This window comes from Haliaeetus leucocephalus, unplaced genomic scaffold (assembly GCF_000737465.1).
Source record: "Haliaeetus leucocephalus isolate CR32 unplaced genomic scaffold, Haliaeetus_leucocephalus-4.0 Scaffold170, whole genome shotgun sequence".
Classification (NCBI taxonomy): Eukaryota; Metazoa; Chordata; class Aves; order Accipitriformes; family Accipitridae; genus Haliaeetus; species Haliaeetus leucocephalus.
In genome coordinates this window covers 1,256,138-1,270,683 of record NW_010972606.1, presented here as the reverse complement: position 1 = coordinate 1,270,683, position 14,546 = coordinate 1,256,138, and the positions used below count along the sequence as shown (strand labels likewise).

Sequence of the window (14,546 nt, the reverse complement as noted above, 5' to 3'; positions counted from 1 at the left end):
AACTTCCCTCCACCTCCTTCTCATGGTTTGACACTTCATTTGTAAGTACCCAAATGAAATCCCCTTAGTTAACTGCCCAAGCAGTTTTACCTGCTTCAGCTTACTGCTTTCCCCATACCCTTCACCTTCACCCCCCTTTCCAAAGGCATGAGAAGGTTAAGTACCACCACCAAAAGCAGTCTACTGTGCAAATATGAAAACATTTGATGTTGCTTGTTCTTCTGAACATGTCAAGAGAAGTACAGAGTAACAGACTCACTTCTGAAGGCAGTGATGGCAGGTGAGCACAAGAAGTAACAGAAGGGCACCGTCTTCTCCAGCTGGTAGTACAGAGCTCAACGAACAAACTTCATGCAAATAGAAAGGAGGCTACAGCTATGACTTGCAATTCAAAAACAGCAACTTTTTTGCTTGTGCAACATGATTCTACAGGAAGAATAAGCTGAGATAAATGATCCTGCAAACCACAAAAAGTGCACATGCCTAATTGCTGGAGTTGCTGAAATGTCACCCAGAAAGACAAGGAAAACCCTGAAAAACACTCATATATAGCAACTTTATTTGCAACACACATGTTGTGGGTTTGCTAGTAAATACTAGTTTTCAGTTCAACAGTGCACAGGACCAATGGAGGGACAGGCAGTGCTCCAGACTAGAAGCTTTAACCTAAACACTCAACACAGTTTTCAGAGTCCCATATACTGAGGTTGCTCATGCCCAGCTCTACCTTTCCTGTGTCCTACCTGCATCCAGGGCAGTAAAGGAGTGTACTGAAAATGAACTGAAATATCTCACTATACAAGCAGACGCTGCAAAATACAAATAAGTTTTCTCAATGGTTTCCAGACAAGTTATATGTGGAAAATTATTTTACTTGTTGCTGTGAGCACCAGAGGAGCCTGCCAAGGCAAGCACTTCAGTGATAAGCACTACAGACCTCACAGTAAAAGAAAGTCTGGAACTCAGAGCCCACGGTCAGATAAAAGCCCATCCACAAAGGGTAGGTACAGTGAAGACAAAGGCTGCCATAAAAGCATGCAGGTGTTTAACTCTGCCAGGTTTAAGTAAGAAATAGACAACACCATGTCCTAACGGAGCTGCTGAAGACCATGTAGAAAGAGTGGAGCCCAGGCCTCCAACTGCCATTCCAGTCCAGTCTCCCAAACACAGCCCTCAAGGGATAGCAAAATGCAATCATGAAACAACAGCCAGCCCACGAATCAAATAGAGTCCAAAGCACAAGAAAATGTCACATTTCACCAAGTATCAAAAAGACCTGCAGCTGTTGTTCTTTGTTTACTCAGTCAGCACACCAAACTTTCACAGGATTTGCAGTTCTAGCTTTCTGTGGTCTCTTTTAAAGCTTTTGCGCTGTTAATACCAGGTCCTATGAGCTAGACAAGATGGCGTTTCAATGGGGCTAGACATCTTAAAGACTTTCAAGCTCAGCTACTGGTCAGTCCCAAAATAGCTTTCTAACTACACAGCCTCTCCGACTCACCCTCGCTAAAGAAGCAGCCAGAGCAGCAGCCCAGTGGAAACCATGCTTTCCTCCTCACTAAAAGGTTAGACAGGCAAAAAAGACAGGAAAAAAAAAAAAAATTATACTTTTACTAGTACCTCAGTGCAAAACCAGTAGAAGGACCCTGATGACAAGCACAGTTCCACTGCACACCCTTGTATTCACATGCTCATAAATCATCAATCCACAGACTTCATGCCACTTAAGAAATGTCCTTACTCCAGCCTTTGAAGGGTCTAAGCTGTCAGGGAGCTGCATAGTATGACTGGATAATTCAGGGTGGAAAGGACCTAAGGAGGTCTCTAGCTGAACCTCCTCCTCAAAGCAGGGTCAGCTCTGAGATCAGGCCATGTTGCTCAGGCTTTATCGTGTCACATCTTAAAACCTCCAAGAATGGAAGCTGCACAAACTCTGTAGGCATCCTGTCCCACCGCTTCACAGTGCCCAGCATGAAAAGGTTTCTCCCTTTGTCCAGACTGAACCTCATTCGTTTCAGTTTATACCTGTTGTCTCTCTCCTCCGCTACGCACAACGATGAAGAACCTGGCTCCGTCCTCTCAATAATCTCCTCACAGCTATCAGCAGACTGCTTATTAAAGATCTCCCCGAAGCAGTCTCTTCCACAGGCTGAACAAGCCCAGCTCCCTCAGCTCTCCTCACAGAGAGAGGTGGCCCACTGCTGAAGGGGCTCCACTTTAGCCAGGTCTTTCCCATATTGAGGAGCCCAAAACCGGACACAGTCTATCAGCTGGGATCTAAGAAGTGCTAAGTAGAGGGGGATAATCACTTTGCTCCACGCACTGGCTGTGCTCCTGTTAATACACCCCAGGGTATTGTTGGTTTTCTTCACAGCAGTGGCATGCTGCTGGCCCGTGGTCAGCTTGCTGCCCACCACGGCCCCCAGGGCCTTTCCAGCAGAGCTGCCCCCAGGCAGGCAGTCTCCAGCCTGTATCATTGCAGGGGGCTCTTCTTTCCCAAGTCCAGGACTTTTCACTTGTTCTTGTTGGATGTCAGAAGGTTTCTGTCCGCCTGTTTCTCCCGCCTGTCTACGTCTCCCTGAGCGGCAGCCCTGCCCTCGAGTGTATCTGCTGGTCACCCACTTTGGTGTCATGTGCAAACTGCACGAGCGTGCGCTCCATCACCTCCTCCAGGTTGGTGGTGAAGATGTTAAACAGGACACATCCCGGGATAGAACACGAGACAAACAGATCACAGGACATAGGGGCAGTGCCACAGGCAGCCACGAGGATCTTTTCCCCCCTTTTCTTGCACGGGGATCAGTTACTCTGTTTTCACTCTTCCAATGTAATAGATATGAAATCTTTCACGCTCCCAATACGGCTCCACAGAATCATATGGCCAGCTGTGCTGCGACACACCAAATTAACTCAGCCTTCCTGGAACAACAGTGCCCATCTCCTGTGCATTCAGTACAAAAGCGGAATTCCCCAGCTCAGACAGTTTCAAAGTAATTGTGTTTGCATTCTTGGAAAAACCTCTTAGGAACCACTAGATCAACAGCACATCAACAGCAAATGAAGGAACTCAGTGAGGATGCCTTCTACCAAGATTCTGGGTGGTGTGGCATCTGCACGTAATGCCATTCATGGGAAGAAAAGTCACTCACTAAAAATTACAATTTGTTTTGCCAGTTTGTCCACAGAAAAGAAAATACATACATGTTCCCAGTTGGTTAAGAACTGACGAAAAAAGGCTTTTTACCAGGTGCTGAACTAGCTTGGAAAATGTTGGTACCTGTGATCTGTTTGTTAACATGTAAATGACAGGAATTAAGGGATCAGAAATATACAGTTGCAAAGACAGTATAAAACAAACACCTTAAATGTCAGAGTCATGGCTTGGTCAAGCATAGCTCCCTAGCCGTCTCATTGCTCTTACTACTGGTGTCAGCAGAGCAACACAGCCACCACAGTTTAGTTTTTTAAGCTAAATGATACGAAGCTAAATGATACTGAGGATCCAACATGATGATTTAAACTATGGCCCCTCACTGTGTTAATGCAGCTACAGCTGCAGTGCTGTAGTAACAGTGGGCATTTTCAAGACACCAGTCTAATTATGCACATCATAATTGGTCAAGCGGGAAACTATTAGTCTGAATCTGTGTGAGCAGTCAGAGGAAAAACTCACAAGCACACAGTTATCCCGGACACATCATGGAAACAAATATATACCTTTCTCCTTCCACCATACAGCAGAGGGTGGATACTAAGGCCAGTCCCTCTTCCCTTCCCATTACCAACTGTCTCGCTCCCTGACGAGGGACCCGCAAAAAAACCAGCTCCACAGAATCACAGAAATTTTGATTGGAAGGACCTGCCAAGGTCCACCTTGGAGCTGGACTACTGCCACATTAGACGAGGCCAGTCATGACTGCTTCTCCCCTTCCACATGCAAAAAAACCCCTATCAGTTTGCGTGGCAAACAGCATCAGATCTGCTATACAGGCAGCAGATCTGGTTTGCTCCTGGAACAGCAGGACCACTTGGAGCACGACATCCTGCACCCAGTTCAAATCCAGTTTCCCAATGATAGGGCTCCATTATACATGCTTATTTAATAGAGAGTCAAGATCCCTGCCAGACCAAATTCAGTACAGATTGAGGATACATGTATAGTGTTACCATTCTTGCAGCCTGCCTAATTTTCCAATGGAACCAATTCACTGTAACAATACTGGGAGCCACACACAGGGAAGAAGGCAAACAGTAATCCTGAGGGACAATTTTATAAACCTGTTCCTGAGAAGGAATATTAAGCAGAAAATGCAAGCCTGGATGGCCTGGTACTTTCTCCTATTCTACTATTTCTGAAGAAAATCCTGTCCATTTTGCAAAGCCTCAAAATCCATCTGCTGGACTAGACAAGCCAGAGAGCAAACAACACTATTCTATTTTAAAATGACAGAAGTGTCTGCATCTGTTTAATAACACACATGCATACATCTGTCAAACAGACCTAGTGAAAGACACTTTCTGAGGATTACACGTTTTTCTATTTAAAGGCAGTAAAAAAGACACCATGCCTCTATACAGACATCAGAATAGCACTCCTCCTCATCCAGCTCTCACAGTCTCCTTCCTTACTCCAAATAAATTGTGTATGCAACCATCTCAGCTAATTAAAAATTAGCAATAAGGCCATATGGCAGCTATAATGGAAAATCCTATTTCTTTTTTCAGTGGATTTCACTATGGTACAACAACTTAATGAAACAAGTACTAAAGAAGGAACCGGAATTCCAGGAGCCAGAACAGCTTGCTTGTTTTATAACCAAAACGCAGCATACATTGAAAAGAGATTTTGTAAGAGTATATGATCGCCAGGCAGGTCTCAGGGATTATAAAGAAGCCTTTTTTAACTTGGAGAAACAGTCACTGAGAGGCAAAACTGAATTCCCAAAGATCCTGTTGCTCGCCACTAGCAAGGCTAAAAGCAGAATCCCATCCCGTGGCCTCCCCTCTCAGCCTAAGGGCTCCAGAGAGGGGTCTGCAGCGGGTGCATGGATACAAATCATGTGTACAGGATTTATAATTAGAAGCTTCGTTGTGCGGATATATGTTCCTCCACGAGGAAGTGACAGTGATTTAAGGGCCCAAAGAGTAAGGAGCCACTGCTCTCGGCCAGTACACGCTGCCAGGTGTTCATGTTCTCTCCACATCTGGTTTTCAGAGCAAGACTTAATTGAATTCAAATTACAAAACCCTGAAACCACATATGTTAGTCATAATACTTTTCCAACTAAACTAGACATACACAACAGAAGGCACGAATTTTGGGTTACGGCTTTCTACTTGGCCAACAGAAGAGTACAAATTAGGAAGTCTATACCTGAGCAGAATACACTTCACCCTGGAGAGATCTCTTGGCCACTGACCTATTAGCTGTGCAACACAGAGGTTCCTGTTCCCACTTCCCCTCCATGCTCAGCCCACCCCCAAAGATAAACGGGGGTCACTGTCAGCCATGCAAGAACTGCTGGTGTAGTTCCCCCCCCCAGCCCCTCCTGCGATGGTGGGGATGGCACGCACCACCACCGAGCAGCCTGTCCTGCAGCAGAGGTCCCAGGATCCAGCACTCCTCCTGAGGGCAGCCTGGAAAAGCCCCCTGAAAAGCAGGGCTCTCCCACTGCTCACCCTGCCCCTTCTTCCCTTCCACTTCCCTCCTCCTCACCACAACGCGTGCCACACTTCCCAAACCGCCCACCCCTCAGCCCAGGGTGAGAAGTACCAATGCAGCCTATGGCAACGACCAGAGGCAGGTACACCGCAGCCCCCAGGATGGCATGTAAAGCAAGGGCCAGTCCATTTATGCCATACAGACCCTGGGGAAAACCTGCCGCAAACGTGTATACTTTGCAAGTTAGAGTAGATAACTCTGAAAACTGCATCAGTTGATTTTGCTGTGCCCTGAGGAAAAAAACTAAGCTTCATCAGTGACAATGCACATATATAACACATCTCACCAAGCAGGCAGAGGACGTACAAGGGAGGGGATAAGCAACTACCAAAGTCACCATGCAGAAGAGCTCAATTAGAGGGCTGTGCAGAGTAAAGCATGTGGACATCATGACAGCTGACCAGAACAGAGCCCATGCCATCAGTCATGTCCAGACACTGGCACAGGTCAGATCTTTGGAGCCATCTGGATGACTTTCAAGTAGGTGGCTTCTGCAACAAAATACCCAGATCGCGTTAGTTCAAAGAACCTGGGGGTTTGCTGAAGTCGTGATTCCTATAGTGAGCAGAGGTCAGCACAAGGAGAAGCCTTTGGGAAACAAGGCTTCCCTTCCTTCTTTCTCGCTGGCGTCCAGGTCTCCTGAAACGACTGTGAGGAACTTGAGGGCTAGCCCTTAGCCTGCTGCTGCAGTGAAGACCTTGCCCCACCAGCATAAGAACATGGATAGACTGAAAACACTGAAAAGGCAACAAGACTCCAGGGTAAAGAAGGCACACACAGAGCCTCCTGCATTACCAGCAGGAGCAAGGGTGACAAGGATCACAAAGAGATGATGTTATAGGTGAGGCAGAAAAGTCCTCCTCCTTATGATACATATCAGTGTCTCTGTACGGTTGCATGTCCCCATCAAGACATCATGTCTTGACACAAGACACCCTGACACAGACAACCTCCGAGGTGCGTATTTGCAGGCCAAGATTTCTAGTGGTGCCCAAGAGATTTGTGCACTTGACTCTAGGACGAGAGGAAATGGCCTCAAGTTGAGGCAAGGGAGATTTAGGTCAGATATTAGGAAAAATTTTTTAACTGAGAGCATTGTCAGACATTGGAATAGGCTGCCCAGGGAAGTGGTTGAGTCACCATCCCTGGAGGTATTCAAAAAGCGAGTAGACGGGGTACTTCAGGACATGGTTTAGTGGGCATGGTTGATGGTTGGACTCGATGATCTTGAAGGTCTTTTCCAACCTAAATGATTCTATGATTCCCTTTGAAAACTAACAGCAATTTGGCATCCAAATCCCTTATGAGCAGCTTTGAACTGGCACTTCCACAGCCACAAACTTTAATCTCCTCAGCTCTGTCCATGACACTTGTATGCACAAGGTACACACACTAAATTTCCTTCCCAGTTGAACAGCAAAGCTGTAGCTGCTGAAACACTAATTCCTGCAACTAGCAGACTCTCCCTTGCACCGGCCTTGCCACAGACCACATATCCCTGGATCCCTTAGCAACAAGTTGTTCTGACATGCTTTCACAATGGAAAGAGCTTGCCAGTTAATCTCCCCAATCTCCTAACATCAAAGTATGATCCAAAGCTCAAAGCAGTGCATTGGAAAACTCCACCAGCTTCATCTGTTTTCGGATCAGCCGGCCTGTAACAGTTCTTGAAATATATAAAAAGACATTTAGCACTGTTATGCGTAACTATACTAAATCTTCTGGACTCCTGTATTGCCGACGTGCAAATCAGTAGGATGCATTTAGATTAATAAAGGGATCTAAATATCACAACTCTTAAAAACACAAGCACTGAAGTCAATATGATTAATGCATTTATGATAATGCATTGCAGAGCACAGCCTGATCTCCCTGCACAGATCCACCAGTGGGACGAAGAATCCCCCCTTCACACCGTCCAGCAGAGAGCATCGGCACAGACCCTGCATGAAGTCGTGACTTGGCCAAGCTCCCCCCATCCATATCAGATCCATGTGCAGCCCTCCACACATCAAAGTCTCACAGGGCTCACCCACACGCTCCTCAGAACAGAAACAGCCAGACGCCAGCTTCTAGAAGTCTCTCCCAAGATGTTAGTATTAATAAATCCTTTAGAAGAAATGAAAATAGGTATCATTGAATAATTGCTTTTAAGTAAGGGTAGACTTTAAGGAGAAAAGGAGTCCCTTTCCAAATCCTTGCATTAGTATTTTTAAGAAATTCCAAATCTAGTTCTGGATAATCACAAGTGTTGATAACCACCTTGCTAAGGTTTTACAATGAAACATAACAGTGTTCTTATAATGGATCTTATTTTAATGATTGCAACTGTGAAAATAAAACCTTAAAATGGCTGTTTTTCTCAAATAAAAGCAAGTCACTTTCTTCAATCCACTGCTGAAGAGCTACAGAGCTATTTCGCATATCTTGCTGCATCCTGTCTGGAAGAAAACTTTCAGCTGTAATTCAAAACTCTATTGTCTCACCAAGAGACTGTGCCTAAAGCTGCATTGGGAGAACCATCCTAGCCTAGCTGCAGTTACAGGAGAAAAGCACAGGTTTTATGACACTATTAAAAGGATGATTCCTGTGCATGTAAAGTTCATTTTGGTTGAGACGTTGACACAAACTACATCCACAGCACAGCTTTTGCCAGAATAGAACACAGTGTCAGAACCTAAACTGGCACTGCTCTAGCAAGGCTGAAGCCAGACCTGGTCAGAGGTATGCTTGAGCCCTACAGGAGAAACTCAGCAATTAGGCTACACAGGTTCCAACTGGAAATTTAGGTCTCTGTTTAAATTAGTAGTAGAAAGGATAATAAATTGAACCTGAATTTGCGTATGTCTGCACAATCTTTCTATGGATATACACACATACCTGGAACAGTATGTAGCTTCAATATAATTATATGCAAATTACTCTCTTAAAAAGCAAGTAATTCTGCTTAACCAGCACCCATCTCATCTTCTGTTTGCATATTTCAGCAGCAGTAGCCCATTACAATGCACAGACACGCTACACAGCCAAGTATCCTCTCAGACTGCAGGAAATATACTTGTGTGAACCAGGACCACAGAATTAGACCCTACATACTTTGTGTTTGTCTCTCCATATGGCTAAGAATTCACTGCCACATACATACTACGAGCAGGGAAAGTAAGTTAAGATGGGGGTGAGCTCCAACACCAATCTATTGAAAGGAAGAGCCTTAAAAACACATTGAGTATCAGCTCAGGAGACGGTAAGAAGCAACCGGTTGAAACTGATCTCAGATTGCACCTCAAGGATCTGTGAGAGGCAGATTTGGTCATGAAGTTTCCTGTTGGGTGAGAAATACCACAAGACTAGCCAGCACCCTGCAAGTTGCCTGGCACTTCACCACCAGTCAGAAATGCAGACATGCCTCAGGACAAAAGCTAGAGTGCAGGCACCACACCAGCAGTGCACCTCCATCCTGAGCTTTCTAGGCACCAGGTGATGCCAATGTCCCAGTTCTTCCACATCAGAGAGGTTAGAGCAATTACTCCACCAGCACCAGTTCATGAAGGAGGATGCATGGGCACAGCCAGCATGAAACGCAATCTGCAATGGTCAGGAATGGTTGTGACTGGGACAAATCCTGGGTATGAATAATACCACCAACACGAGTGACGCCTGCAAGGTGAATGAAGATTGAGTTAAGGATGCCTTACAGCTTTACATCTTTTTAGGATCTATTGAACAGGCATCTTTCAACATCATTTTAAAGCTAAATACATTTGTTAGAAATCCCAGGCAGCCACTAGGCAGTGACTAAAGCAAACGTGCAGCACACAGAGGCAGAGAAGTTCAATTTTTTGCAGTTTGTTTACACAGATACACCTCTGGAGACCGCATAACAGACAGCATTAAAAAGAGATTTTAACTATTTTCGGTATACCATATTCAAATGAAAGATGAGATCCATTTTCTAAGCAAGTCCAATTCTCCTATCCTCTTGCATTCAAGGGGATGCCTTACAGGCCTGAGATGCGCTCATCAATACAAAGGCAATGAAGTAGATCTGGTTTTGAACCTCTTTTCTCTCCAGAGAGCAATTACCCCCACAAGCAGCCCCATCAGTTTCAAAGGAATGATAAAGAAACTGTTTCCTCCAATTTAATTCTGCTGTTGGGCATATTTCCCCATGTTCTTCCCTCTAGAAAGCCAAAGTGGATCGGGCAGTACGAGCAGTCCCCATCTGAACAATTTGGAGATGGGTTTTAGCATGGGTGGAGCTGTGGGAAATGGGCAGATTATGCAACACCTTTGCCTAAAGATCAGGGCAGGAGAGACAACTCCAGAGATACAGTTTCTTTCCCTGGCTTTGTCACTGGCTTGCCAGATGACCTTGAACAAATCACTTCACTTCCTCACCCTCCACCTTTTCTCCCTGCAAAATAGAGGCAACAACTGCCACCTTTCTCTGGGAGAAAAACCTTGCCACCTAGTGAAATATGCCCCTACCAAGCTATTTACCAAACTGGTGTGCCTGCAGGCAAATGTAACAGTACACTTTTCACAGCCACACCATCTCACTGTCACACTGAGCCACAGACCACAAGAACAATACTTAAACCTCCCTTGATATGCATAAAACCTTCGTATTATTCAGCTGCTGTTGCAATAATTCTGGCCTCTGCAGCACTGTCACTTCTCCCCTTCTTTCCCCCTCTCCTATTGTTTTCATCAGGCACAATGAATCGCTCTTTTCTGGAGCACATTCCTCACCCCTATGCCCACCCTCAATCGTGTCAGTGGGAAACAACACTACGCAATTAAGTCTGTTGTATTTCTCTCACTGACTCCTCCATATAGGCTATATATACACACACACACGTACACAGATACAATAATAGAAGGTTTATTTAGCCAAACACCTGCTGCCCAGATCTTTCATACAATGTGTTATGAGGAAAAGAAAACAAAGCTTTGCAAGTAGGTTTGGAGCGAAGCTTGGAGCAAACCCCCTGCTGTATTTCAGTACAAAGACATCACTCTGACCAACAGGAAAGGGGAAGGTTTTTTAAGTTTCATTTAGAGATGGAGATGAAACACAGCACTATCTAAAACACTATCTTTTACAGGGTCTGAAAAGAAGCTAAGGGATCATCTAGCTTACAAACTGTATCCTGCTATGGGCCCTGCCAGCACCCCAATAGTTTTGTAAGGTATTTAAAGCTGATTTTGGAGCTCCTGAACAGTTGTGGTAAGTTTATTAATCATATCACAGATGTGGCACATCTTGAAAGCCCAATATACACCAAGACAGAGCCGTGTCACAGTAACATGAGGCAAACAGATTTTTACAGATTTCCACATAGCCTAGTTGGGGAGTGGGGGAAGTAAAAACCAAGCAGTCGCACAAACACTGGAACTAACACATCCTGCTTTTCTAAGGATGTGTGTCATGACTGATTGAAAGATTAAGAACGCACATCTCCACACTGCTCTCCCCACAGATGGGTCCTTTCTCCAGCCATGTCCCTGCCACATGGGCTCTCTAGTAGCGTGTAAGCGTTGAGCTCATCTGCAGGTTCTCCTGCTGTGGGACTCCACTAAGGTCTTTCTATACTCACTGGTGACCCATTTTGACACAATCCACAGTCATTTAATAACCCTTAAGATGGGTAGTTTTCTCTCAGGGGCATTTTTAGCTAAACTATGGGTTAAAAATATTCCTGGGAAGGAAGAGGAAGGGAGGAGCCAAACAGACAGTCAGATCACCCACCCTGTACTTCCATAGGAAACCAGGGTAAAAACAGCTTCCCCACGAGCAACAGTGGCTGCTGCTTCTTTTGTCAGGGCTACCTAATAAGTCAGTTCAGCCATAAAAATTCAGAAACATAAATATAAGGTGTAATAGTGTAAAGCAGAGGTTTGAGGTAGAAATTCAAAGGGTTCCTCAAACAGTTAAGCAACCTATAGAATTTGACTTAAAACGTTGACAAATTTGACCTGAGGTCTCAACCCTACCTCACCTGCCGGCACCCACTTACAAAGCACTATGTCACGCCATACTGCTAAAGCCAAAGCAGCAGCAAAGTTGTTTACATGCTACAGTAAATACTTCGAATACTGCCACAGTGACTATCGCAGCATACCTAGGAACCTTATTTATCCTCCCGTCACAAAGCAAGGGTATGAGCTTACAGTGGCCGACTTGATAAGCCTAATGAACCCTCCTCTCCCAATATAGCTTCTCTAAAAATAGACTGCAGCCTGTTATAAAGTAGTTAGCCAAAAAAATATTTAAATTTAGTTGCTTATGGGTTGGTAGCCACACATTATGGTTATTTATGACATAGCTGCCACCCATGATTAAAAATAGAAAATCACATAAGTAACAAATGAAAACTTTTTCAGTACCATTATAAGGATCTTTGAGCTGTGTGGCTCAGAAGTGATGCACAAAGATGAAAAGGGTTAATATAACTGGATTAGAGCTCTTGCACAGACCAGGTTAAAGGTCGTTATATGAATACAGTTGACATGATGATAGCAGGCCCGTATTTACACTACGGTTCAAAAGACAGGCAGTGAAAGCAAGAAGTATGTATAAAGAGACCTCTGGCTCGCTTGCTTTTCATGCTGTTAGAGGCAGAGAAGGCAAGAATGATTTTTGGTTTCCATTTGCTATTGTGGAGAGTAGTTTGTGGAGAGGGTAACATTTACTCTGGGAAGATCACTCTGACCTCTGCTGGTCCCCTCAGAGAAAACCAGCAGAAACCGAATGGAGGGAGGGAGGAAATCCCTCAAGGGCAGAGCGGTTCCCAAGCTCACAGGAAAAGTTGACCACATGGCTCCTATATGGTCTATCAACTCATTCAAGGAACGCCACTCAGGTGAGCTTCCAATTTACTTCTGCTTCACACCCACAAAGATTTAGTTTCTAGCCCTGAAATTTGCTCCTGCGGCCGCCCAGGTCCTACCACAAGCCACGGACCAGTCTCTCTCCCCCTGGTGCAGACCCCATCCCACCGCCTCATCACTGCTCAGCCCTTGGTCCCCTCCAGTTTCACAGCCATGGTCTGGAGAGCTGGCATTTGAGCGCTACCCCGCAAAGAAAGTGCGAAACGTAAAAGGGTAATAAGCCGTTTCCCCTTTCAACGAAGGGCCTCAGCCGCTGGCAGCACCACAGCGTGTCACACCCAACGGGTGGCTCCACGGGCTCGCAGACAGTCCTTCCTCCCTTCATGTTTTCAGACTGGAAGGAATACTCAAACTAAAAGCTGCATCATATGTTTCAGTTTCCTCCCCATCGCACTGACAGAAGCGTGACCGTCATGCTTTACACTACCGCAGCAGCAGTTCCCCACCAAGCAGTGACGGCAGTAACCGAAATGGGCCCTTCCATCGCCAAGAGGACCTGCAGCCACAAGAGTAGGCAAAATAACAGGCAAACTCAGCAAAACAAATGGGTGGCCCCTGCTGAAAGCGGTTGCCTCAAAAACATCACCTAGTGATGCCGAAATTTCTCGTTTAAGAAGGGATGCTGCCAACCTGTTTAAGCTTAGAAGCCACCTTTCAACAAAACACATTCTTTCGGAGCATGTGGTCGGTATCCCCCGCTGGAGATGAGTTTTCTCCACCATCTTCCTTCAGAAGCAGATGAGATCATCAGGAAGGCACGACTGTTTCTGCTGCTCCTCAGCAGAACCATGTTGAAGAAACTTGAATAGATAATAAAGGAAATACCAGTAAGCCACACCAAGGGCCAGCAGAAGGAAAGAGAAGCAATTTCCCTGAGCCAGGTTTTGAGGCCAAATATTTTATTGTTAAATATTAGAAAGCTGCCTTCTAAATGTTGCTGGCAATCAATAGACTCAATACATGTGAAGCATGTGCTCACTCAACAGCCAGCTGAAAGGGGGCTGAAACTCAAATTACGTCCCTACCCTACACCCATCAGACTCTAGAACAAAACCAAGGCCAGTTTTAACCAGCCAGAAAGTGAAAACTGCATTAAACTGTAAGGCAAGGACACCTAGATTTCTTGCTAGCAGACGGCTGCGGTCTGGGCATAACGCGGAGGGAGTTTCTCCGCAGAAGCCGGTATTTGGTCAGTGGGGGAAGCAGAGGATTGAGTAAACCATCCTGAGAGGAGACAACGCTCCGGAGAAAGGAAGACTTTGCATATACACAGGGATGAGCCATCTTTATCAAAGTCTAGCAGCAAGACGCCACCTCCCTCTCTACAACAACAACAAAAAAACCAGTCGCGTTGCTCGAGAGTGAGCGGTGCTATCTCCGCGCAGCTGCCGGTGCAAGCGGCCCGCCGCGAGGCGGCCTCGTGTGTGTGCCCGTGGCCCGTGTCCGAAGGCCGTGCCGTGAGGTGGTGCTGAGCCACCCTGACACGGGTGCTGGGAGGCTGAGCCACCCTGACACGGGTGCCGGTCCACAGGGTTTGTGCTGACGGAGCTTCTCCAGGCCCCCCTGCGCGGCCGGCAGCCATGACCCCAATGAACACGCTGGGTGTACCCTGTGAGCGCACCCGTGCGAAATCCGGGCACTCGAGGGCTAGATGTTTTTGCCGAACGTATCTGGTCATGAAAAACACCCTGGGAAAAGCGTCTGCGCCAACATAAAGCCTACAGATGAAGCGGGCCTGGAACGAAAGGCGGGTGGATTGAAGGGTTGCCTCGTGGCTCCCTCAACTCCGACCAGAAAAAGAAAACGACGCCCGCAGCCTCCTCGCTCACCAGAAGTTTATTTCACAGCAGATGAGCGGGTTCCGGGGCTCCCGTACGAAGAGGGCAGCCGGGCAGCGGGGCGGCGTGAGCGGCCGAGCCCGCGGCCGGCC

The 14,546-nt window shown here is 46.2% G+C and overlaps 1 protein-coding gene across 2 annotated transcripts in view; it reads right to left on the bottom strand.

Annotated features, from left to right (window-relative positions):
• Positions 1-14,546, bottom strand: part of PARVB (parvin, beta) — a 67,145-nt gene that overhangs the window by 52,245 nt on the left and 354 nt on the right. The window contains exon 1 of one of the 2 annotated variants that reach the window (XM_010563593.1): positions 260-362. The exons of the other annotated variant lie outside the window; for it this stretch is intronic. Within the exon in view, the coding sequence (XP_010561895.1) occupies position 260 (1 nt within the window). The 5' untranslated portion in view covers positions 261-362. Of the gene's footprint in view, positions 1-259; positions 363-14,546 lie in introns of those variants that run through there. 2 annotated transcript variants of the gene reach the window in all.